The sequence below is a fragment of the Lethenteron reissneri genome, chromosome 26 (assembly GCF_015708825.2).
Source record: "Lethenteron reissneri isolate LAM-NWPU_2019-01 chromosome 26, ASM1570882v1, whole genome shotgun sequence".
Taxonomy (NCBI): Eukaryota; Metazoa; Chordata; class Hyperoartia; order Petromyzontiformes; family Petromyzontidae; genus Lethenteron; species Lethenteron reissneri.
The window spans coordinates 16,912,024-16,939,007 of NC_083804.1; the positions used below are offsets into that span (position 1 = coordinate 16,912,024).

The 26,984-nt window shown below is 52.1% G+C and overlaps 1 protein-coding gene across 1 annotated transcript in view; it reads right to left on the reverse strand.

Moving 5' to 3' along the window:
- The window catches only part of LOC133347723 (cell adhesion molecule DSCAM-like), a 93,102-nt gene that overhangs the window by 25,771 nt on the left and 40,347 nt on the right, over nt 1-26,984 (reverse strand). Inside the window, 10 exon segments of the mRNA XM_061560241.1 lie at nt 7,137-7,304; nt 8,232-8,360; nt 8,903-8,999; nt 9,745-9,944; nt 10,808-10,862; nt 11,686-11,810; nt 13,240-13,359; nt 13,889-14,197; nt 15,416-15,688; nt 23,561-23,710. Coding sequence (XP_061416225.1) covers nt 7,137-7,304; nt 8,232-8,360; nt 8,903-8,999; nt 9,745-9,944; nt 10,808-10,862; nt 11,686-11,810; nt 13,240-13,359; nt 13,889-14,197; nt 15,416-15,688; nt 23,561-23,710 — 1,626 coding nt within the window.

Sequence of the window (26,984 nt, forward strand, 5' to 3'; positions counted from 1 at the left end):
GCGAATGTGCATGCGTGGATATCCACATGCGTGTGTACGTGAGCAATCTTGGCCGAATGAGGGCCCGTGTGAGCTGCACCTGCCCATGTGAACTGTACTGGCCGATGTGAAGTGTTCATTGATGTGAGAAATGTTGCCTTCCCGTGCCAGCTGTGCAAACCCATGCCAGCTATAGCTGCCCCACACGAGCTGTGTGTACCCACGCCAGCTATAGCTGCCCCACACGAGCTGTGTGTACTCACGCCAGCTATAGCTGCCCCACACTAGCTGTGTGTACCCACACCAGCTATAGCTGCCCCACACTAGCTGTGTGTACCCACGCCAGCTATAGCTGCCCCACACGAGCTGTGTGTACCCACGCCAGCTATAGCTGCCCCACACGAGCTGTGTGTACCCACACCAGCTATAGCTGCCCCACACGAGCTGTGTGTACCCACGCCAGCTATAGCTGCTTCACACGAGCTGTGTGTACCCACGTCAGCTATAGCTGCCTCACACGAGCTGTGTGTACCCACGTCAGCTATAGCTGCCTCACACTAGCTGTGTGTACCCACGCCAGCTATAGCTGTCTCACACTAGCTGTGTGTACCCACGCCAGCTATAGCTGCCTCACACTAGCTGTGTGTACCCACGCCAGCTATAGCTGCCTCACACTAGCTGTGTGTACCCACGCCAGCTATAGCTGCCTCACACTAGCTGTGTGTACCCACGTCAGCTATAGCTGCGTCACACTAGCTGTGTGTACCCACGCCAGCTATAGCTGTCTCACACGAGCTGTGTGTACCCACGCCACCTATAACTGCCCCACACGAGCTGTGTGTACCCACGCCAGCTATAGCTGTCTCACACTAGCTGTGTGTACCCACGCCAGCTATAGCTGTCTCACGCTAGCTGTGTGTACCCACGCCAGCTATAGCTGTCTCACACGAGCTGTGTGTGCCCACACCAGCTATAGCTGTCTCACGCTAACTGTGTGTGCCCACGCCAGCTATAGCTGTCTCACACGAGCTGTGTGTACCCACGCCAGCTATAGCTGTCTCACACGAGCTGTGTGTACCCACGCCAGCTATAGCTGTCTCACGCTAGCTGTGTGTACCCACGCCAGCTATAGCTGTCTCACACTAGCTGTGTGTACCCACGCCAGCTATAGCTGTCTCACACGAGCTGTGTGTACCCACACCAGCTATAGCTGTCTCACACGAGCTGTGTGTACCCACGCCAGCTATAACTGTCTCACGCTAACTGTGTGTACCCACGCCAGCTATAGCTGTCTCACACGAGCTGTGTGTACCCACGCCAGCTATAGCTATCTCACACGAGCTGTGTGTGCCCACGCCAGCTATAGCTGTCTCACACGAGCTGTGTGTACCCACGCCAGCTATAGCTGTCTCACGCTAGCTGTGTGTACCCACGCCAGCTATAGCTGTCTCACGCTAGCTGTGTGTGCCCACGCCAGCTATAGCTGTCTCACACTAGCTGTGTGTACCCACGCCAGCTATAGCTGCCCCACACGAGCTGTGTGTACCCACGCCAGCTATAGCTGTCTCACGCTAGCTGTGTGTACCCACGCCAGCTATAGCTGTCTCACACGAGCTGTGTGTACCCACGCCAGCTATAGCTGTCTCACGCTAACTGTGTGTACCCACGCCAGCTATAGCTGTCTCACGCTAGCTGTGTGTGCCCACGCCAGCTATAGCTGTCTCACACGAGCTGTGTGTACCCACACCAGCTATAGCTGCCTCACACTAGCTGTGTGTACCCACGCCAGCTATAGCTGTCTCACACGAGCTGTGTGTACCCACGCCAGCTATAGCTGCTTCACACGAGCTGTGTGTACCCACGTCAGCTATAGCTGTCTCACACGAGCTGTGTGTACCCACGCCAGCTATAGCTGTCTCACACGAGCTGTGTGTACCCACGCCAGCTATAGCTGCTTCACACGAGCTGTGTGTACCCACGTCAGCTATAGCTGTCTCACACGAGCTGTGTGTACCCACGCCAGCTATAGCTGCTTCACACGAGCTGTGTGTACCCACGTCAGTTATAGCTGTCTCACACGAGCTGTGTGTACCCACGCCAGCTATAGCTGTCTCACACGAGCTGTGTGTACCCACGCCAGCTATAGCTGTCTCACACGAGCTGTGTGTACCCACGCCAGCTATAGCTGTCCCACGTGAGCTGTGTGTACCCACGCCAGCTATAGCTATCTCACAATAGCTGTGTGTACCCACGCCAGCTATAGCTGTCCCACGCTAGCTGTGTGTACCCACGCCAGCTATAGCTGTCTCACAATAGCTGTGTGTACCCACGCCAGCTATAGCTGTCTCACGCTAGCTGTGTGTACCCACGCCAGCTATAGCTGTCTCACAATAGCTGTGTGTACCCACGCCAGCTATAGCTGTCCCACGCTAGCTGTGTGTACCCACGCCAGCTATAGCTGTTTCACAATAGCTGTGTGTACCCACGCCAGCTATAGCTGTCTCACAATAGCTGTGTGTGCCCACGCCAGCTATAGCTGTCCCACGCTAGCTGTGTGTACCCACGCCAGCTATAGCTGTCTCACGCTAGCTGTGTGTACCCACGCCAGCTATAGCTGTCTCACAATAGCTGTGTGTACCCACGCCAGCTATAGCTGTCTCACGCTAGCTGTGTGTACCCACGCCAGCTATAGCTGCCCCACACTAGCTGTGTGTACCCACGCCAGCTATAGCTGTCTCACACGAGCTGTGTGTACCCACGCCAGCTATAGCTGTCTCACACGAGCTGTGTGTACCCACACCAGCTATAGCTGTCTCACACGAGCTGTGTGTACCCACGCCAGCTATAGCTGCCCCACACTAGCTGTGTGTACCCACGCCAGCTACAGCTGCCTCACACGAGCTGTGTGTACCCACGCCAGCTATAGCTGTCTCACAATAGCTGTGTGTACCCACGCCAGCTATAGCTGCCCCACACGAGCTGTGTTTACCCACACCAGCTATTGCTGTCTCACACGAGCTGTGTGTACCCACGCCAGCTATAGCTATCTCACACGAGCTGTGTGTGCCCACGCCAGCTATAGCTGTCTCACACGAGCTGTGTGTACCCACGCCAGCTATAGCTGTCTCACGCTAGCTGTGTGTACCCACGCCAGCTATAGCTGTCTCACGCTAGCTGTGTGTGCCCACGCCAGCTATAGCTGTCTCACACTAGCTGTGTGTACCCACGCCAGCTATAGCTGCCCCACACGAGCTGTGTGTACCCACGCCAGCTATAGCTGTCTCACGCTAGCTGTGTGTACCCACGCCAGCTATAGCTGTCTCACACGAGCTGTGTGTACCCACGCCAGCTATAGCTGTCTCACGCTAACTGTGTGTACCCACGCCAGCTATAGCTGTCTCACGCTAGCTGTGTGTGCCCACGCCAGCTATAGCTGTCTCACACGAGCTGTGTGTACCCACACCAGCTATAGCTGCCTCACACTAGCTGTGTGTACCCACGCCAGCTATAGCTGTCTCACACGAGCTGTGTGTACCCACGCCAGCTATAGCTGCTTCACACGAGCTGTGTGTACCCACGTCAGCTATAGCTGTCTCACACGAGCTGTGTGTACCCACGCCAGCTATAGCTGTCTCACACGAGCTGTGTGTACCCACGCCAGCTATAGCTGCTTCACACGAGCTGTGTGTACCCACGTCAGCTATAGCTGTCTCACACGAGCTGTGTGTACCCACGCCAGCTATAGCTGCTTCACACGAGCTGTGTGTACCCACGTCAGTTATAGCTGTCTCACACGAGCTGTGTGTACCCACGCCAGCTATAGCTGTCTCACACGAGCTGTGTGTACCCACGCCAGCTATAGCTGTCTCACACGAGCTGTGTGTACCCACGCCAGCTATAGCTGTCCCACGTGAGCTGTGTGTACCCACGCCAGCTATAGCTATCTCACAATAGCTGTGTGTACCCACGCCAGCTATAGCTGTCCCACGCTAGCTGTGTGTACCCACGCCAGCTATAGCTGTCTCACAATAGCTGTGTGTACCCACGCCAGCTATAGCTGTCTCACGCTAGCTGTGTGTACCCACGCCAGCTATAGCTGTCTCACAATAGCTGTGTGTACCCACGCCAGCTATAGCTGTCCCACGCTAGCTGTGTGTACCCACGCCAGCTATAGCTGTTTCACAATAGCTGTGTGTACCCACGCCAGCTATAGCTGTCTCACAATAGCTGTGTGTGCCCACGCCAGCTATAGCTGTCCCACGCTAGCTGTGTGTACCCACGCCAGCTATAGCTGTCTCACGCTAGCTGTGTGTACCCACGCCAGCTATAGCTGTCTCACAATAGCTGTGTGTACCCACGCCAGCTATAGCTGTCTCACGCTAGCTGTGTGTACCCACGCCAGCTATAGCTGCCCCACACTAGCTGTGTGTACCCACGCCAGCTATAGCTGTCTCACACGAGCTGTGTGTACCCACGCCAGCTATAGCTGTCTCACACGAGCTGTGTGTACCCACACCAGCTATAGCTGTCTCACACGAGCTGTGTGTACCCACGCCAGCTATAGCTGCCCCACACTAGCTGTGTGTACCCACGCCAGCTACAGCTGCCTCACACGAGCTGTGTGTACCCACGCCAGCTATAGCTGTCTCACAATAGCTGTGTGTACCCACGCCAGCTATAGCTGCCCCACACGAGCTGTGTTTACCCACACCAGCTATTGCTGTCTCACACGAGCTGTGTGTACCCACACCAGCTATAGCTGTCTCACACGAGCTGTGTGTACCCACGCCAGCTACAGCTGCCCCACACTAACTGTGTGTACCCACGCCAGCTATAGCTGTCTCACGCTAACTGTGTGTACCCACGCCAGCTATAGCTGTCTCACACTAGCTGTGTGTACCCACGCCAACTATAGCTGTCTCACACTAGCTGTGTGTACCCACGCCAGCTATAGCTGTCTCACGCTAACTGTGTGTACCCACGCCAGCTATAGCTGCCCCACATGAGCTGTGTGTACCCACGCCAGCTATAGCTGTCTCACACGAGCTGTGTGTACCCACACCAGCTATAGCTGCCCCACATGAGCTGTGTGTACCCACGCCAGCTATAGCTGTCTCACACGAGCTGTGTGTACCCACGCCAGCTACAGCTGTCTCACGCTAGCTGTGTGTACCCACGCCAGCTATAGCTGCCCCACACGAGCTGTGTGTACCCACACCAGCTATAGCTGCCTCACACGAGCTGTGTGTACCCACGCCAGCTACAGCTGCCTCACACGAGCTGTGTGTACCCACGCCAGCTACAGCTGCCTCACACGAGCTGTGTGTACCCACGCCAGCTATAGCTGTCTCACACGAGCTGTGTGTACCCACGCCAGCTATAGCTGCCTCACACGAGCTGTGTGTACCCACGCCAGCTATAGCTGTCTCACACGAGCTGTGTGTACCCACGCCAGCTATAGCTGTCTCACACGAGCTGTGTGTACCCACGCCAGCTATAGCTGTCTCACACGAGCTGTGTGTACCCACGCCAGCTACAGCTGTCTCACACGAGCTGTGTGTACCCACGCCAGCTATAGCTGTCTCACACAAGCTGTGTGTACCCACGCCAGCTATAGCTGTCTCACACGAGCTGTGTGTACCCACACCAGCTATAGCTGTCTCACATGAGCTGTGTGTACCCACGCCAGCTATAGCTGTCTCACACAAGCTGTGTGTACCCACGCCAGCTATAGCTGTCTCACACGAGCTGTGTGTACCCACGCCAGCTATAGCTGTCTCACACGAGCTGTGTGTACCCACGCCAGCTATAGCTGTCTCACGCTAGCTGTGTGTACCCACACCAGCTATAGCTGTCTCACACGAGCTGTGTGTACCCACGCCAGCTATAGCTGCCCCGCACGAGCTGTGTGTACCCACGCCAGCTATAGCTGTCTCACACGAGCTGTGTGTACCCACGCCAGCTATAGCTGTCTCACGCTAGCTGTGTGTACCCACGCCAGCTATAGCTGTCTCACACGAGCTGTGTGTACCCACGCCAGCTATAGCTGTCTCACACTAGCTGTGTGTACCCACGCCAGCTATAGCTGTCTCACACGAGCTGTGTGTACCCACGCCAGCTATAGCTGTCTCACGCTAGCTGTGTGTACCCACGCCAGCTATAGCTGCCTCACACTAGCTGTGTGTACCCACGCCAGCTATAGCTGTCTCACACGAGCTGTGTGTACCCACGCCAGCTATAGCTGCCTCACACTAGCTGTGTGTACCCACGCCAGCTATAGCTGTCTCACACTAGCTGTGTGTACCCACGCCAGCTATAGCTGTCTCACACTAGCTGTGTGTACCCACGCCAGCTATAGCTGCCCCGCACGAGCTGTGTGTATCCACACCAGCTATAGCTGTCTCACACTAGCTGTGTGTACCCACGCCAGCTATAGCTGTCTCACACGAGCTGTGTGTACCCACGCCAGCTACAGCTGTCTCACACGAGCTGTGTGTACCCACACCAGCTATATCTGTCTCACACGAGCTGTGTGTGCCCACACCAGCTATAGCTGTCTCACACGAGCTGTGTGTGCCCACACCAGCTATAGCTGTCTCACACGAGCTGTGTGTAGCCACGCCAGCTATAGCTGTCTCACACTAGCTGTGTGTACCCACGCCAGCTATAGCTGCCCCACACGAGCTGTGTGTACCCACGTCAGCTATAGCTGTCTCACGCTAACTGTGTGTAGCCACGCCAGCTATAGCTGTCTCACACGAGCTGTGTGTACCCACGCCAGCTATAGCTGTCTCACGCTAGCTGTGTGTACCCACGCCAGCTATAGCTGTCTCACACTAGCTGTGTGTACCCACGCCAGCTATAGCTGTCTCCCACGAGCTGTGTGTACCCACGCCAGCTATAGCTGCCCCACACTAGCTGTGTGTGCCCACGCCAGCTATAGCTGTCTCATGCTGTGTGTACCCACGCCAGCTATAGCTGTCTCACGCTAGCTGTGTGTACCCACGCCAGCTATAGCTGTCTCACACAAGCTGTGTGTACCCACGCCAGCTATAGCTGTCTCACACTAGCTGTGTGTACCCGTGCAAACTCTATCGACCCTATTCGAGCTGTGCTTGTCCATGCGAGTTCGAGCTGCCCGTGCGAGCGGTACATACCGGCCTCCTGCGTGGTGGCTAGGATCTCGGAGCTGGCATCGCCACGGCCGATGTGGTTGCGAGCGGCTACGCGGAGGCGGTAGGAGGTCGCCGGGTGAAGATCGATGACGGTGGCAAGAGATATCTCGGGAGAAATGCCACTCGTCTGCTGGGAGCGCTCCCATGGCTCTGAATGACATCATCGTTGTCGTCAACGTCACCGTCATCATCGTCATTGTCAACATGAACACCATCATCGTTACCGTCAACATCACCATCATCAGCAACGTCATTGTCAACATCAACACCATCATCGTTAGCGTCCATGTCACCGTCATTGTCAACATCAACAGCATCATCATTACCATCACCATCATCGTCGTCAACATCAACATCATTCCTACCATCATCATCACCATCAACACCACAATTGTCATCAATATCACGACTAATGCACCACCATCAGCAACACTATTTCTCATAACCAACATCAACACGACCAACCCCCAAAAAAATCACCCCCACCAACATCGCCACCTACATCAACCATATGAACACAATCACTAAAAACACCACCACCATCAACACCAGCACTAGCACAAGCAAAATCATCTCCACAAATATCATCACCACATGATAAAAATAATCAACATGAAAGTGACCACCACCCCCCAAATGATTGCTATCGCTACTATCAACGTCATCACTGCCTTTATCATAACCATGATCACCATATTAACATGATAATCACCACAATCCTCATTAGTGGTTTGGAGTGGTGGCGCAGTGATTTGTGCACTGGGCTATGAAGTGGGAGGGCTGGTTGGTGTGCGGCTGGTTGATGTATGGCCGGTTAGTGAGGGTTTCGTGAGTGGGGGGCTCGTGTTTTGGGCTCGTAGGTGGATGGCGTGTGGCTGATTAGTGGACGGCTGGTTAGTGGAGAGTTCATTAGCACACGTACTGGATTCTTGTACTGGATGTTGAAGTCTGTGATGGGGGTTCATGCGTGGAGATTCCTGTGATGGCGAAACTCATGATACGGGCATGTGAGTGGGGGGCTTGTTGATGGGAGGGCGGATGGCTGGTTAGTGGGGGGGCTCGTTAGTGCACACGCACCGCTGGCATTCTTGTACTGGATGTCAAAGCCTGTGATTGGACTGTTGCCGTTGAAGCCGGCGCTCCACCTCAGCGTGATGCTGCGTGACGTCACCTCGCGCACGTTCACCTCCGGGGGGTCTGGGGGCTCTGATGGGCGGCATGAACAAAGGTAAAGATCCCCCACATAGCCATTAACAGTTTGTTGTTTGGGCAAGTGCTATTAGCGAGCACCTATGAAGGCTGGCTTAGCATATGACGAGGTGGGCAGCCAATGCCATGCCTGACCACTGTTATATCCCCAGTGCTGATTTTTACATACCACACCAGGTACTCATTTCAGGCTGAGTCAAGTTAGGAGAGGCTTAAGACCGGTTTCGACATTCACCACTGTTAAAGATTCGCAAGTGGGAATCGAACTCGGGTCGCCGGGTCCGTAGCACAGTGCACTTACCACTGCACTTCCACTCCCGATACGATCACACACATGCACAAATACGCACCTCCGAATAGCATGGTTGGCTATGTACGGTGCGAAAGAAGTTCAACATACATCAAGAAATTCACACCCACACGTGGGGAAACATCTAAAAAAAAAGTACCAAACGAGGAGAATTCCTTGAATGAACTCTGTGACGAACATGCGTGGCGCGTGTGCCCTGGCGCGTGTGTCTGCGTGTCCTGTGGCATACCCTGCACGGTGAGCTGGATGATGGCGCGGTCCTCCCCATACGAGTTCACCGCGTGGCACGAGTAGAAACCCGAATCTCCACGCATGGCTGGGAGGATCTGGAGCAAAAACAAAGACAAAGATCCCCCGTATAGCAGCCTGAATTCATTCTTGGGGCAAGTGCTGTTAGCGAGCACTTATCAAGGTCGCCACGGCACACGAGGCGGTGGGAAGCCAGCACCATTCCTGGCCGCCTCTGTATCCCTAGTGGCGACGTTTACGCATCGCACCAGGTACTAATTTGAGGCCGAGTCGACCTAGGGGAGGCTCAGCACCGGTTCAGATCATCGTCACTGGTATTGGCCGTGAGGGGGAATCTAACTTGGGGCGCCAGGTCCAACACACCTACACACACAAAGATAAAGATATACTCTTTTTTTATAGACCAGAGGTGCAAATGCTGTTCACAAACACAAATGAAAGTGGGCTTGGATAAGACACACCATGATGGCCAGAAGGATTGATGGCTAATGGATGAGATAGGTAACGGAATAGTCGCCAAAGAAGAAAACCGATGTGAGAAGATAACCACATGGAGATGGAGCTATGGGATAAACTCCTGTGCAGGAGTGAGATGAATTGTGGCATCACAGGACCATGAGGGTGTGGAGAGGCCTTTACGCAGCGGTGGAAAGACAATGGCTGCTGATGATGATGATGCCATGGATGAATGGACAGACAGATGGAGGGGAAGACAGAAAGAGGCACAGACAGAGAAACAAAGGGACAGAGAGAAAGACAGACCAATGGACAGGGGAAAGGACAGACAGACCAACGGACGGACCAACGGGCAGGAGCGAGCACCTGCAGCGTGGAGGTCATTTCGCCGGCGCTGCCCTGCGTGTCGATGGCGTAGCGGTACGAGCGCTCCGGCTGGATCACCGAGTCGTCCTTCTCCCAGCGCACGAGCAGCGGGCGGTCGCCGCGCGCCGAGCACTGCAGCTCCTCGCGGCGGCCGAGCACCGCGAGAGACGCGTTGGGGTGCCGTGTGATCATGGCCGGCACTGCCAGGAGAGAGAGGAGCGCCAAGGAGAGGTAGAGAAAGAGGGGGTGGCACAGGACGATGGAGAAGGAGGAGGGACAGGAGGTGGAGGGACACACGTGGGAGAGTGGGGCAGCAAAAGAAAGCAGTGGTGAGTAACATGATATAGAGGGAAGCATGGGAGGAGTTGCGGAGACATGGCAGCAAAGTGTGGAGCAAAAGAGAGCAATGGTGAGTCAGAATGCAGTAGAAGGAAGGGCAGGCATGCAGAGAGGAGTTGGGGAGATACAAGAAAGAGGCGTGCGAGAGCAAGGGGAATGAGGGGAAAGGCATGGGGAATCAGCAGAAAATAAGATTAAGTGATGTCGGAGGCAAGTAGAATGAGAGGGAGTGAGTGGGGAAGCCAGAGGAACCAGTGGGAGTGAGAGACACATGTGGGGAGTCATTCGGAGTGTGATGAATTAAGGGAGAATCATGGGGAGTGAGAGAAAGGGGGATGCAGGAAGAGGCAGCAGAGGTGACAAGAAGCAACAAAGAGAGAAATAAGATAGAGCGCACAGAATTGATGGGAAAGCCATGGAGAAAGCGAGTGAAAGCAGGCAACAGCGGTGGAAAGAATACGTTACGAGGAGCCATGTTGAGACGCAGGAGCAGGTGGGGGTGAAGGGGAGCCAGAGGGGACCATGGGAAGTGTAAATACACGTGGAACATTTTCAAGATGAGGATTGCTCTCATGTGCGGAACTGTGTACATACCAGCCCAAAGGTGCACATAACTAGCAGGTGTTTCGCAATCACATTGTTATTAATAGCGGTACATTTTGTGTAGTAAATAGGAGAGAGATATGTGTGTGTGGGCATGTGCGTATGTAGCCTGTGCACTTACATCTCACAGAGAGCAACATGGCCTTGCTGATGTCTGTTCCCACACCATTGCTGACCTATTAATCAGATGCACAGACGCACACATATGTATGTACGCTCACACACACACACACACGCGTCCACACGCACAGATGCGTACGCAGATCCCCTACAAGAGGTCTTGTGAAGTTAGATACAATTTTCCAGTGGTGATGACGTGCACCACGGTCAGGAATCTAACCCAGGTGACTCGCATCACACACTGCACAGCTCACCCCACCACACACATTAACTTGGGCAAATGTCAGCACCACTCCCGGCCGCCTTTCTCTCGCTAGTGGCGATGTTTACACATCGTAGCAGGTACTCATTTGATGCTAAGTCAACCTAGGGCAGGTCCAGGACTGGTTTAGATCATCGTCCCTGGTGTTGGCCATGAGCAGGAATCGTCGGGTTCATAGCGCAGCGCACATGCACACGTACACAAATATGCAAATACAAAGACCCCCGGAAAGCCTTACCAGACTGCTGGGGCAGGTGCTGTTAGCGAGCACCTATAAAGGCCAGCACGGCACATTAAGGGGTGGGTGGCCAGTGGTGATGTTTTACACACGGCATAAGGTATTCATTTTGGGCTAAGTCGACCTAGGGAAGGTCCAGGACCGGATTAGATAATCATCACTGGTGTTGGCCATGAGTGGGAATTGAACTTTGGTCGCCGGGTTCGTAGCACAAAGCGTTAACCGCTACACTACCACTTCCCACGTGTGCCCATACACACACACATTCCAACAACATTTCCCAGTCCACCAGCTATCCCGTGTAAGACTCACTCACAACTCCCCTCCTCCCCCTGTACTGTGTAGGGGACGCCCCCCGCTGGGTGGGACTGCACATCACCTGGCACAGGTAGTGACCGGCGTCCGTCTCGAGGGTCCGCGTGAGCAGCAGCGAGCCGTTCGCCAGCAGCTGAAGTCGCCCCCCGCCGCCCAGCGCCAGCGGCTGGAAGCTGGGGATTCCTCCACCTGGGACGCAAACAAACACACGTCATCGTGACCACCACCATCGTCACCGTCGTCATCAGCAAACACACGTCGTCGTGACCACCGCCATCGTCACCGTCGTCATCAACAAACACACGTCATCGTGACCACCACCATCGTCACCGTCGTCATCAGCAAACACACGTCGTCGTCACCACCACCATCGTCACCGTCGTCATCAGCTGTAGGCAACCCCACACGGGATGAAGGGGACTCCCTCCCCAAGGCCGCCACTGTCATCTCTCACGATCCTGCGATGTTCATAATCCACGTCACGTACATACATGCACATATATAATATTAATAATAGATATTATTATAACAACCAACAAGGCATTGTCAAGCCACGACTGTATAAAGGCCTTCCGATATCGTGTCAGTCATTGGGCCGTTTGACCGTACTTCACTCCACTGGCTACAACAGGTTGGTGAAGAATCAGGGGAGAATGGTTCGGATATTACCCGACGGTGATGTTTTTCGACCACGGAACCACCGCACCTCCACTGCCCCCCACATACACGGATCTACATATGTGTGTAGTGACATAGAATGAGTCACTGGAACGCGTAGTGCTGGGGACTCGTAGAGAGTTGGATTACGGGTAGCAGAAGCCTGTAGCCTTCTGGGGGAATCCAGAAGGGGGCGTGGCCTAGCCACGCTGGAGAGGATAAAAGGAGAGCTCCGACACTCAGTCGGGGCTGCCGTGGTCTTGAGTGAAACTCGCCGTGCTGCCGTCGTCATGGTCTTCGCCTCTTCGAGCTGTGGATCAGGAAGCATGTTGGCTGTCCTGACCCAGTGTGTAGTTATCCCCTTTGTGAAGGCCGGAATAAATTAGAGAGAGTGCCTCCTACTAGTGTCTCTGAATTAGCACACATGTGTATAAATATGCATGCACATAGATATGCATATATATACACACAAACACACAAAGATCCATCTACCACATATAGACTTTTGTGGCATGTGTTGTTAACGAGCATGTATATATACACACTAGAGGGCAGTCCATCCTAAAGAATGGAGTAACAAGACACTAACCTGACCCTCACACAGACAAATATCCCACGTATAGCCTTAAAAGATTCTTGGGGCAATGAAGACCGGCGTGGCACACGAGGTGGTAGGTTGCTAGCACCACACCCGGCGGCCTCTCTCGTGGCGATGTTTACACATTGCACCAGGTACACATTTGAGGCTGAGTCAGCCTAGGGGAGGCCCAGCACCGGTTCAGATCATCGATACTGGCGTCGGCCATGACCTGACCCTCACCAAAGATACTCACATCCACCAGACATCCACCACCCACGCAACACGGACACTCACCAATCATTAAGTGCCGAACCACCACCCACGTGCGCACACACGCACTCCAGGCCGGAGGACCCGCACCGTCCACCCTGGGTCCCTCACCTGCCGAGTACTTCCAGGTAATGGAGGGGGCCGGGTATCCTTCAGCGGAGCAATTGAGGACTGCGGGGCGACCGAAGATCCCGTCCTGGTCCCCGGGCGGAACCACGAACCGCGGGGGGACTGAGTGTAGCGGTGGGCAACGGCGGAACCGCGCGGGCAGAGGTGATGCAAGAGTGAAGACGGTTAGAGCCGGAACAATTCGTCCATTCATCATCATCAGCCATGTTTTATCCACAGCTAGGGGAAGGAAGGTCACCCCGGGCCATGATGTAACAATTCTCCACCTTGCACCCGCACATGAACTGACCCAGTGATTATTATCACCCCCATCGTCCTTCGCCATCCTAACCGACATCACACTTGGCGTGTCTGGGGCCAACGGGGACTGGATGCTATGGTTTAGGTACATTTGTAGGGAGTGGGGTGGGGGGGTTACCATAATTGATTCCGCAGGTCAGCACGGGTTGTCTCACCCTGACTACCTGACGGCTGTGTGCGCCCCTACCTAGTAGAGATAGGTCACTTCTGAAAAAGAGCTATATCTAGCTCATTGGGCCATATCAGGTAAAGTAAAACTAGTCAGTGACAAACAAATCCCCGCTTTCATCCTTGCATTTGAAAAGCGTTAAAGACTCGCCCTCGGCCGTACCGCGCACGGTGAGGCGGCTGGAGTGTGTGGCAGTGGCGGCGGCATTGCTCGCCACGCACGTGTAGTTGCCGTCGTGCACGGGCGACGCGCTGGCGACACGCAGCGAGCTCGTGTACTCCAGCGTCTCGACGCGCACGCCCGTGGCGCTGCCCGACACCACGCCCGGCGCGCCGTGCTCGCGGATCGGCCGCCCGTCGCAACGCCACGAGATGAGGATGGGCAGCTCGCCCGAGACCACCACGCACGAGACGAACACCCGCTGCCCCACCGACACCGACGGGAACTCAAACGGCTGGATGATGGGCGGAACTGCCGGGGGGTGAAGCGGGGGGTGGGGGGGAACACGGAGACAAAGACAAAGATCCTCTGTATAGCCGACTGTTGCGGAAAGTGCCGTGAGCGATGTTTACACATCGCCCCAGGTGCTCATTTGAGGTTGAGTTGAATTAGGGGGAGGCCTACGACTGGTTCAGATATTTGTCAGTGTTAGCCATAAGCGGGAATCGAACTCGGGTCGCCGGGTTTGTAGCGCAGCGCGCTAATCGCTGCACTACCACTCCCAAACACACGGGGAACACACGGTGGAACACAAACAGTGAAGATAAATGGATAGGGATGTCGCTGCGTAGGTTTTCACGGTTGTGCTGTATGTCTCTCTGATGTGGTTTCGGGTTGTTTCTGCGCGTGTTGTTCGGCTTGATGTCCGACGTTTCGCTCCGTGTGTTCAAGCTAACAGCACATGGAGTAAAATTTTGAGGGTCATGCGGTACACCCTTAAAACACACAGGGGAGCTGTACGATAAGGATGATACTCGTTGCGGGTTGTTGTATTAAAATGCGTTGGTATGTATGTGTGTATGCGTGGGTGAGGATCTAAAGCCAGTGTCTTAATGTATGTACTGTACATGTACAAACCCACCGACAAAATAATTGGGTTATGTGACCATACTTCACCACTGTGTCAGTCTGGGTTGCAGCATAGTACCGTAAAATATATATTTTTTCTGCACTGCCACCTGCTGACGCGGCACCACAGCAGCCTACGACACAAGTTTTGTCCGGTGCTTGCCTATCCAAGCACTATCCAGGCTCAACGCTGCTTAGCTTTTGAGATACGATGAGATTGGGAATGCTAACACCTCACCTGTGCGAGCTACCAACCCAATCCTCATCATAGGTGCCCTCTCTAGCCCCGAAACCTGTGGGTACCTCCCCTCTAAGCTCCTACCCAGAGGTGCCGCTACCTAACCCCCTGCCTCGTATGTGTTGTCTCTCTCAACGCAAAATCATAGGCACTGCCCCAAGCCCTGACCTCTGGCCCTTTAATCACAAACCAACATCTGCCATGCATCTTAACACTTAACCTCGAGGTGCTGCGTCCCTAAATCCTCCATGAGAAAGATGTTGCCCCTCGAAGCCCCGACCCATAGGTGCGGTCACTAACCCCTTACATGTGCAGCATGGTGACTTCCCCAACCCCTACCCTCACATCCCGCCCCTTACCCGCCGCCCTCCTCTCACTCTCACCTCGGAGGCCAAGGTGTGTGCTGGCGTGGATGCTGTGCTGGGGCTGCACGAGCACGCTGCACACATACTCGCCCTCGTCCTGGCCCTTCTGAGCCTCGGAGAGGCGCAGCGTGCCATTGGCGTACACGCTCTGCCGGTGGTTGACGGGTAGCGGCAGCCCGTCGCGCAACCAGCGGATCGAGTAGTAGGGGTAGCCCACGACGCGGCAGTGCATGAACACGTCGTGTCCGGCCAGCGCCGTCACGTTGCGCATCGGCCGGATGCTCGGGGGACCTGGGCGCCGGTGAAACAGGGTGGGGGGGGGCGCGCGAACACGGAGGTATGGGAGGGATACGTTGGGGATTGGGCGGGCGGTGGGGTATGTTGGAGAGACGTGTGGGAGGCAAGTAGAGGTACGTTGGACATGCGGTGGTACGCAAGGGAGGTCGCAGGATATAAGCGCAGAGATACACGAAGGGGCGTCCGTGCAGGAGGGAATGTGTGCGGAAGACATGAGCGAGATGAATATGTAAATAATGCAATACATGGGAGGCACGATGAGCCATATGGAAGACAGGTGGGAGGTATATGGGCATAGACATGAGACAAGGGGCTGAACCCGGGCAGGCACATCAGAGGCATATGAAAGACAAGGAAGGACACGTGGAGACACAAAGAAGGAACTCAAAGGGGTATATATGTGTGACCGGTGGGAGACACGCGGAGGATACGTGGCAGCACATGGATAACAGAGGAAGGGACACAAAAGTACGATCGGATACGAGTGAGGTGTGTAAAGAAGCAGAATGGAGTAGGAGACACGTGGGAGAAGTGGGGAAGTACAGTGAAGATACGAGGTAGGAGAAATATGGAGAAACACAATAGATGTGTCATGAGGAGACATGGGAGACACAGGGAGGTAAATGGAAGACCGTGAAGAGAAGAAGGGGGGTACACACGGGGAGAAGTTGGAGACAAAGACAGAAAAAAATGTGACACATTGGAGACTCACAGAAGTGAAAAGGGACACATGAGAGATGAGGGGAGGTCGACAGGGGGATCATAACGGAATATGTGGGAGACATACGGAGGACACGGAGAGGAACACAAGGGAATGCATGGGGAGATGCAGAGGGGTGTTGGAGGCAGGGTAGAGTAGGGGGGGGGGGGCGGGGGGAGGGGTATTGAAGGTTATTAAAAAGAAAATGCTCATTGGAACGCTGACATGGTAGTCAACACAAAAAAAAACCCGAGATCAGCAGCTACGAGAGACAGCAAGAGAAGGAGGGAGGGAGTGAGAGGGAGTGCGTGTGGAGCCACTCCATCATGAGCACTCCCATGTGGTCGTCGCGCCTGCGGGCGGGATGGAAAAATTTCGAGAGACAGACACGTACACGCTCCAACACACACACACAACCTCATCATGCGCATACACAACCACTCATAAACAATCATACCAACACACCCATACGCAACCATACAAACACACACAATCATACGAAATACGAACACGTACATGCACACACAACCGCGTAAATAAACAACCACAACCACTCATGCAAACACACACATATAACCATACGACCACACATACAAAGACAAAGATCCCCTGTGTAGCCTTATACTGTCGACAAGTACTGTTAGCGAGCACCTATGAAGGCCGGTACAGTGGGTGGCCAGCACCACGCCCAACACACCTTTGACTTTCAGTGGCAATGTCTACATAAAAGACCAGGTACTCATTTGAAGCTGAGTCGACCTAGGGGAGGCCCATGACCAGTTCAGATAATCGTCACTTGTGTTGGCCGTGAGCGGGAATCAATCTCTGGTCACTGGGCTTGTCGCGCAGTGCGGTGATCGCTGCGTCACCACTCCCCATACTTCATCACTAACATCGCCGTTCGCCACTCAGTGGCGGTGACGTCCCCAAGACGCTTGTGCCATGCTTGGTGCACTTTCCACCGAGCAGTGCACGATACTTGTGCAGATGCACCAAATGTGCTCCTCAACTTTCCGCGATTTTGCAACCCGGCGCTCTGTTCGTTGTTGTGAGCATCGCTCCTCTGCCCTCTGTTACTGGCGGAGGGAAACTGCCTTCAACTCCCCATCAGCGTCCTTGACGAACCTCCTCCGCAGAGGCCGATCTTGACACTGCTTGTATTAATCATCTGCAAGTCCAATCAGCTCTCCACATCCTTCTGTACCACAGTCAGTCCATCTTTCTCTAGCTCGTGCCATGCCCACTTACACAGGTACACACACACGTAAGCAATCACTGGCACGTAATCGAAGGTCTACAGACGCCAGCAGTTCTGTATCCAGCAGCCATGGCGCTGGCTGTGTAGGAGGAGAAGCAGAGGTTGGCAAAGATATTAGTCCTTGACATTACACAGAAAATGACCATGGGTTATTTTTCACGGAGGTGGTAGAGAGCAAGGGATAAAGTGTGTCGAGTGAAAGGATGAGAGAGCGTGGGAGAGGTAGAAAGTGGGATCGCTGCAGAGAGAGCGAGTGACAAAGAGTGGGAGAGCAAGAGAGAGAGTGGGGTGTTGGTTCGTGATGATATTAAGATACTACAGCAGGAGAAACATCACTTGGAGCAGAATTGACCTACAAGAGGGGGGGGGGGTAAGGGGTTTATAGTGGGGGCGGGGGGTGTGGGAGACTGGTAGAGATTGAACAGTATGTTCCCGAGACATTGGACTTGCATTGGGGGGTGGCGGGGTTGGGTGTTGGGGGTGTAAGTTGGCTGAGATGGTGGGAAAGGGGATGGGCTGACAGAACAAGGTGGAAGCAAAGCTATACACACACACAGCGAGACACCGGGGCATGAGGAGGAAGATTTAGAGGCAGAGGCAGATAGTCTTTCATGTTGCCGAGTGTTAAAACAACACAATGTGGATTCAAATATGATCAAAATCCAACCTCATCTCAAGATTACTGTGCAAAAACAGTGGGTAAATGTATTTAATGGAATTAATATACCCCCAGACTACTATGGGGGCACCAGTAGAGGATAAACAATATCTCACCTCGGGGGGAAGGGGGTGGCGGATATTTAAGAGAAACCTTTGATTGCAGGTGCACGGAGTGCGTCGAGAGGAGTAGTGTAAGATGAGAGGGGTAGGTAGGAGAGTGTGTGGAATGGAGTAGAATGAGATGCGAGGGAGGGAGGTAGGCAGGGGTGGGGGTTCATGGGGGATCTTGAAGGTAGTGAGTGTAATGTTGAAATTGATCTGGGATCGTATTGAGAGCCAGTGGCAGGATGGAGTATTGGCATTAGAGAGGTATCGGGGATGTGTGTAGGGATGAGGGGAAAAGAGAGAATTCATATTCTTTGGGTCTTTCAGTAAAATCACGTACATAAGTTCAAAGAAGATTGCTCCGATTTGAACTAGATAATTAGGCAATGAGTCTCCTGAAATCACACTTAACATTGATGGAAAAAATGTCTACATCTGATTGGGAACATGTCGATAACATGACAGCCTCTTCAGCTGCCTCAATGTCAGCTAAATGCAAAGATAACCTGATTACCAAGTTCAACCTCCTTTCCAAGAAGAAGCCAGATCCACACGTAAAAAAAGTTAGACATTGACAAGAATGTTATCAATCAGAGTAACAGTCTAATTTCCGACAGCCTAAAATTGGTTCTAGCTAAAGGGCTGAATTTCGCAGTCACCCTGAAACACATCCCAGTTGATGATATCATTGCCCAGGTTGACGTAGCCCTTAAGGGTTTGGTACACATCACTGCAGATGTGGCAAGATCAGAAATCGCTGCAATCCTCAAAAACGATAAGACACATATTAGCAACATCAATAAGGATGAGCGCTTTGAGCTCTCTCAATTAAAAAAAGATAGATGACATCGTCATCCTCTCAGCCGACAAGGGCAATGCCACAGTCATCATGGACAAAACCACATACAATAACAAAATTCAGGACCTACTTAATGATGGTAGCTATACAAAAATTAAAAGAGATCCCACCAACAGCCTCGTTACGAAAACCAACAATATCATCACTGATTCGACATCTTTAATCGAACCAACCAAGAGGGATTTCCTTAAAACCCTTAAAACCCTCTGCTGCGAGACCACCCAGATTGTATGGCTTACCAAATACCCATAAAGAAGGTACACCCCTTCGTCCTATCGTCTCTACCATTGACTCACCCACCTACAAACTGGGCCGATTTCTGCCTGAGACCTTACAACCATTCACTGAGAAGACCACCTCAGCTGTACTTAACTCAGCTCACTTGGTATCGTTAATTAAGGACATCTCTCTATCTCCAGGTGATTTGCTCGTCAGTTTCGATGTGGTCTCTTTGTTTACCAAAGTTACTGTGCCTGACACCGTTGCGATCTTTGAAGACTTGGTCCAACAAGAACTGAATGCTGATGTACCGGCCCTGGTGAGACACTGCCTCACCAACACTTACTTCACCTGGAATGGAGCATTCTACCAACAAGTTGAAGGTACCCCAATGGGTTCTCCCTTATCTCCAGTTGTCACCAATGTTTTCATGGACAATTTTAAGACAGATGCCATCCAGGCATCCACTCTACATCCGTCCTTGTGGAAGAGGTACGTAGATGACACGTTCGTCATCTGGCCACATGGCCGACCAGCTCTGAACCAATTCCTCAACCACATCGACTCCATATACCCAGCCATCAAATTCACCATAGAGGTGGAAAAGGATGGCAAACTACCATTCTTGGATGTTTAAATCGAAAGGAGACCAGATGGCTCAATGGGACACTGTCTACAGGAAAGCCACCCATACGGATGCATATCTAAAACCTGACTCCCACCACCATCCTTACCAGAAGAATTCCCTCATCAAAACTCGACACCATAGAGATTGATGTATCTCCTACCATCACCTAGCCAATGAACTGAAACACGTACACCAAGCCCTCAAGACAAATGGATATTCAGACTACACAATCTGTAAAGCTATCACCCCAACCGTTGGGAAAGAAACATCTGAGAACCCAAACAAAAACATCACCTTGCCATACATAGCAGGGGTCACCAAAAATATCTCCAAAATCATGAGCCAACACAAGATCTAGGTTCGATTTAACACAGTACATAAATTTCGTGATCTGATCCCATCTGTGAAGGATGTGATCCCTGGCATGCAAAACCCCGGCATCTACAAACTAAGCTGTGTCTGCGGCAATAGTTACATGGGGGAAACTAAGCGACATGTCTCGGACCGTGTTCGTGAACATAAGGCAGACCTGAAACACGGTAGGACCAATACCTCGGCCGTGACTGACCATTGTTTTAATGCAGTGGGCTCACACGAAATTGATTTCCCTAAGACGAAGGTACTTTGCAAACCCACTGGCTATCAACAAAGATTAGTTCATGAAGCCATCCACATATACAGACACAACTTCAATCGAGAAGATGGGTATAAACTGAGTAATCATTGGAAGGACATCAACCAGTTTAAATCATAACTGGCTGAGACGTTCCCATCCTACCACCTTCCGATGTTAGTTGTTATTTTCGTCTCTCTGATTTAACATGAACAGGTAAAATGTCCCACACTACCAGCCACCGAGCTCGCCGAGCTCGACGTTGCTGCTCTGCGATCTGCCATTAACATGCTCATCTCTCACATTAACATCGCCACCTCCGCGCCCTTGTCGTGGCTTGTGTGGCGATTGAAACGTCGTAGATTTTTTATTTTTTTTATTTTCTTTGAACCTATCTACGTGACTTTACCGAAAGACCCAAATAATAGAGATAGCAATAGTCAGCTATAGAGAGCCGTTACAGAGTAGCAAAGAAGAAATAAGTGTTTATAGCAGAGTGAGAGGAAGGTAGAGAGGTGAAGACAGCGAGGGAGAAGGAGAGAGTGATAGAAAGTAGCAAGGTACTACAAGACAAAGGGAAGCAAGTTGCATGCGAGAGGCTGGAAGAAATACAGGTCTTAGCATGAGGCAAAGAAAAGTCCTTTTAGAACCCTTTCGGCTCGGCAGGGCAAACGTCACAACATCCTGCCGGGAAATGTCCCCAGAAGGTGACACCACAGCACTCCTTTTCGATTCAATTCAACATTAGCCTCTCTCAACCAACACAAGACGGAACTCATTCGCGCTCTGTAAAAAAAACTACATCAAGAGTGTTTGCCACGGAGCATTCATGCAACATGTCTAATGAATCTGCATTCTCAGAGCTGGGCTGGGCAAAAAGTTAGCACAATGGCAAATTAGACACGGGTTTTTTTTGTGCAGGCATCTGTGACTTGGGGCTGACACCATTGGCTCGCTCCACGTGAGAACCAGAGTTAATGGTGGCTGTCTGCAACCCGGATCCAAACCGAGGTCTCGGTGGTGTTGGCTCAGTGCTCTGACCTGGCCAATGAGAGCCCCTGAGTTACCCAGTCACATCTGTTACTACAGATCCTGCATGACCCTAGCTTTGTGTCTGTCTGTGTTTGTTCAATTGGAGGAAATCTCATTTTGCTCAGGCCACTGCTATTGCAATCAAAATAACAATAAACAACATCCTTGTGTCCATTCATTTGGATGGTGCAATCTCACAACATATGGGGGGCTGGGAGGGCGAATTAAATCTCGACATTGAAGCCAATGACCCAGGGATATGAGCTATGTCATGGCCAGTTGATTTTAACAAAACGAGCAGCGAAATATAAGAAAGGTGGGAGGAATGAGTCGAGGGAAGGGCCAGCTGCGCTAAAGGGGTTGGACAAAATGTACGACCCCTAGCCTGGATGAACTTGCTGCTGCTTCTCTTTATACCTCAGTCATGTGGAGTGCTCTTGCCAACATCTTGCAAGCCCAGCAGTATTATTTCAACAAATCTGACTCTGCTAATGAGACACAGAAGGTCAAAACCAGTCCAGTTTTCCTGTTGAAGCAAGTGCCGCTGAATGACGTTAGTTCGGAATGCAAATAAACTGATGGCCTAATATATTTATTGTTAACGCAGAGAGACAAAAGGAAGTAATTTTATTTTTGCTTACCCATGAAGGCAATGGCTTTCAGAGGCATTCATCTAGCAATAGATATATAATGACTGCTGCAAAACCAGCATATAAGATCTTGTCTCTTAGATTTCTCTTCACTTGATATTGTAAATTTGGCTATGACGGTCCCACCTGCCCACCTGAAACGTCGTGATTTAATTTAGTTATTTTCATTTATTATTATTTATTATTATTATTTTTTTACCTACGTGACTTTACCGAAAAAACCTAAGAGCACACATGATAAGCTCATCGAAGTGGCTGACACTATCACGTGTGAATTTGTAGTAGCAGCCAAATAATGTAAACACATGTTTCTAAATGTAGAGGGCAATACCGGAGGGCCACGGAGAAAAATACGCAGGGCCACGGGGAGAGAGAGAACACGCAAACTCCAAATACACAGGCTTCAGGGTCAGGATCGAACCAACGGCCTCCTGCATATCAGGCGAGGGAGAAAACATCTCTTCACCACAGCGGCATAATGAGTTCTTATATAATACAGATGAGATGCGATATTAGATTCATGAGAACCTCAGGGATTATCTGTACCAGAGTTTGATGTTTGTGAAAATGTTTGTGATGTCCCGGGGTAGAAAATGGATGAGTCAGCAAAACAAGTACAAAGGAAGCCTGCAATGTTTTTTTATATACATAGTCTCAATATTTTATTTTGCAATTATTTTTGGATTGTATCATAACTTGTTTCAAGTGGTGTTTTTTGTGCATGGAATTGTTCGTGTATCTGAGAGATGAAGCGAAGAAATTAGCTTTGTGAAGCGGTGGGCCCAAAAGGGTATCAGATATCACCTGCCATTGATGTTAATCATGGCCGTGTACCAAACTCAGGTCACTCGGTTCGTGAACCACTATACCACTGATACACCCCCAATGGGCTCATCATCATACATCATCTATCTGCTACTGGATGAAAGCCTCTCCCAAAGCTCTGAAAATTTCTGTAACAATCCACTTAACGTGAAAATATTTCCGGGTCACCAGCCCAGACAAACTCGGCTGAAATGAATCCCTGCTTCCACCTGCCTGCCTGTCTATCTATCTGTAGGTGGTGGGGAGGCTGTCGGCTGGGTTGGGTGCACGGGGTCGGCCGGCATGAGTGCGTAAGAAGTAGTAAAACTTGCCAGCACCTCTTACATTGACTGTGGCCTGGTAGCTGGCCTCGCCGTGCGCGTTGCGTGCGACGCAGCGGTATGTCCCACTGTCCGTGACGCGCGCCATGCTCACGTTCACATGGCTCATGACCAGGGCCACGTCGGCCACATCGCCCACAACGCCCACTGCGGGGTGGGCGGGACGGATTGGGAGGGGGTATGGGGGGTGCGGGGGGTGTGGAGGGCAAGGAGTAAAAAGAAGAGGAGGTCAGGGTTTGGACAGATATCACACAGACAAGCAGGATGCACAGGTGTATGCGTGTGCACATGCACGCACACAGGCATGCACAGGGAGGAAAGCTTGGGTGGACACACGCACACATACACACTAATATGCATAGACAAAAATATACAAGTAGGCAGTCTTCAGCACACAGGCAAACATACACGCTGATGCGCACACCAGCATGCATGCAGAATCAGAATTGTGCAAACAGAGCTGTTGGTGCAAGTGCTGCTAGCGAGCATCAATGAAAACCAGCGCGTGCCACACGAGGGTGTGGGTGGCCAGCTCCATGCCCAGCCACATTTATCCCTCCAATGCTGATGTTTGCATACCACATCAGGTACTCATTTAAGGCTGAGTTGACCTAGAGGCGACCACACAAACATGCATGGACAGACAGACTTGTGCACACGCACACACACGTGGACACAGACAGGCACACAGAGGTAGGCAAACTTCAGAACACACGGATGGGCACGGATGGGCATTTGTGCTCTTAACAGTCAGGCAATGGCACAAATACACAGGCATGCGTGCAATTCACACAGACATGCATGGGCTTACAAAGTCAGAGAAGGACATACGCAGGCACAGTGGGCATTCAACTTGCATGGACATGCAGGCCTGTATGGGCAGACAGGCCTGGGCAGACATCAGTGAAGGCATTGGGTACAGACCACAACAAACACAAAGAGGCTCGCGATCACCTATTAGGGTCTGCATGGCACATGATGGGGTGTGGCTAGTACCACGGCTGATCGTCTTTGTCTCCGCAAATCTCGATGCTCATAAACTGCTCCAGGCACTCATCTGAAGCTGTGTCAACCTAGGGAAGGCCCAGGATCGGTTCTGATATAATTCGCCACTGATGTTAGCCATGGGTGGGAATCGAACTCGATAAGCTGGGTTTGTACTGCGGTGCACAAACCATGAAGCCACCACTCCCCAAGCAGACGACCAACAACAATGGTCGTCATTCGCCAATAGGTGGTGGTGACGTCACCACGGCGCTTGTGCCAGGCCAGGTGCACTCCGAGGCCATGTGAAGTGTCGAAGGCTCGCTGACAGGAGGTTATGGGACAAACCCAGATGCCATGGGTTGATGACTGAGATGACTGGCAGATGCACCAACTGTGCCCCCTACTGTGCAAATTTTATGCATTTTAGCCACCCAGCGCTCTGCTCGTTGTTTTGAGCATCACTCCTGTGTTCTCTGCTGTTGTTGGAGGGCAACTGCCTCCAACTGGCCAGTAGCGTCCTTCACGTGCCGTCTTCATCGAGGCTGATCTTGACACTATTGCTACCAGTCTTCGGCAAGTCCACTGAGCTCCACAGACATCTGTACCGCATCAGGCCATCTCTTCTCCAGCCCGTGCCGTGCCAGTTTAACCCCCTCGATCTGGCCAAACAAAAGCTGCTTGGACAAGCAGGATACTTGACCCAGCCATTGCAGCCTTGCCTGCCAGAGGAGCTCCCTGATGGAAATGTGCACGGATCTTTTAAAGGAATTATGATCTCCTCACACAATACAGCCTGGTTAAACCCAGGATGGGTCGTAGGCAGGCCAGCCTAAATGTTTCAAACCAGCCCAGATGTTCCATTAGAGGGTTCCCCATTTCGCAAGCAAAGAGTAGGGAAGGCAAGACTGTGGCCGAGAAGACCCAGACCAGGTAGCTTCCACACAACGTTTTGCACCTGCCAAAACAATAATTCCACTTGGCTGATTCGGAATGAGACCTCTCCTACCAAACTGGAATTGGGCCATAAGCACACTGCCCATGTACAGAAACGTCTCCATTCTCTCCACAATTGCCCCATCACTCACGGGGAAGTTGAAGGGGTGGAGTATTGGATGACACAAAATACTCAGGCAGGTGCTTAGTTTTAGTGGGGCTGATGGTAAAACACCACCTCTAATTAGTGGCATACTTCAGACTCAGCAGCAAAACCTGCAACTCCTTCTCAGTGAGCAGCACCCACCAGATCATCAGTGTCCATAACATGGTTGACCAATAGGGAACTAGGCCTTGACCGCACCCAGGCATCGATCAGCTTCCCATTGTATCTATACCAGTCATGAAAAGCTTGTCGAAATGTTAAATAATGTGGGAGCCAGAGGACATCCCTGTCGCACCCAACATGAACAGGGAGTGGCTCTGACTCCTGGCCACGCAACTTCACCCAGGTCTGCCCACCATCATAAAGGTCCTTAATGATTGTGAACATAGTCAAGGACCCTAAAAGCACGAGGAACCACCCAGAGCCCTGGTCTTCTTAAAAGGGGAACCACCTCCGATTACCACGGTTGGCTACGTACGGTGCGAAATAAGTTTAACTTATATACACCTGGGCATCCTTCCAATCCTGCGGAACCTATCCTGTGGTTCAGACAGTTGTGATTATGTCATATAGGGCAGTCTGCACAAATACGCCACCCTTCCTCAGCAGTTCACTTGGGAGATCATATCTGCCCGGCGATTTTCCTGGTCTCAGACTCCGGATCGCCCCTCTTACTTCCTTAACAGATGGCACCTCAGGCAGCCACTTACAGGGGTGGTGACTTCTGCCAATATCTGAAGCATGGCGGCCCCAGCAATGAAGATTGTCCCCACCTGACCCCATGATGTTATGTGGGCTAAGGTAATTCCCCTCACCAAGACCTCAGAGAAATGGTCTGCAATTCTGCAAGCCTGTTCCTGGGGGTCGACCAGACATGCAAACACACACAGGCACTCGCAGACACACAAAAACCTGCACGCAAGTTTACCCATGGACACGCAGGACATGCACAGACACGCATCTTACTACACCCATGTGCACATCCACACGTGCTATGTGTGCATGTACATGCATGGAGGAGTGTCGTGGTGAGTGCACTGCACTACAAACCTGGCGAACTGATTTAGCTTCCCACCCACGGTCAACATCAGTGAGGAATAACAGAACCCATCCTGGAACTGCTTTAGGTCGACTCAGCCTTAAATGAATAACTGGAGTAGTATATAGTATAACTTCAGTACTGGGCAGTTAAAGGTGGTCAGGTGTGGTCCTGGACATACCACCAGCTAGAGCGCCGTGCCAGCCTTCAACTGTGCTCACTAACAAAAACTTGCCAAATCAGCCTACGTGGCTACTCGGGGAATCTTTGTCCTTGTCCGTGCCTACGAGCGCTCT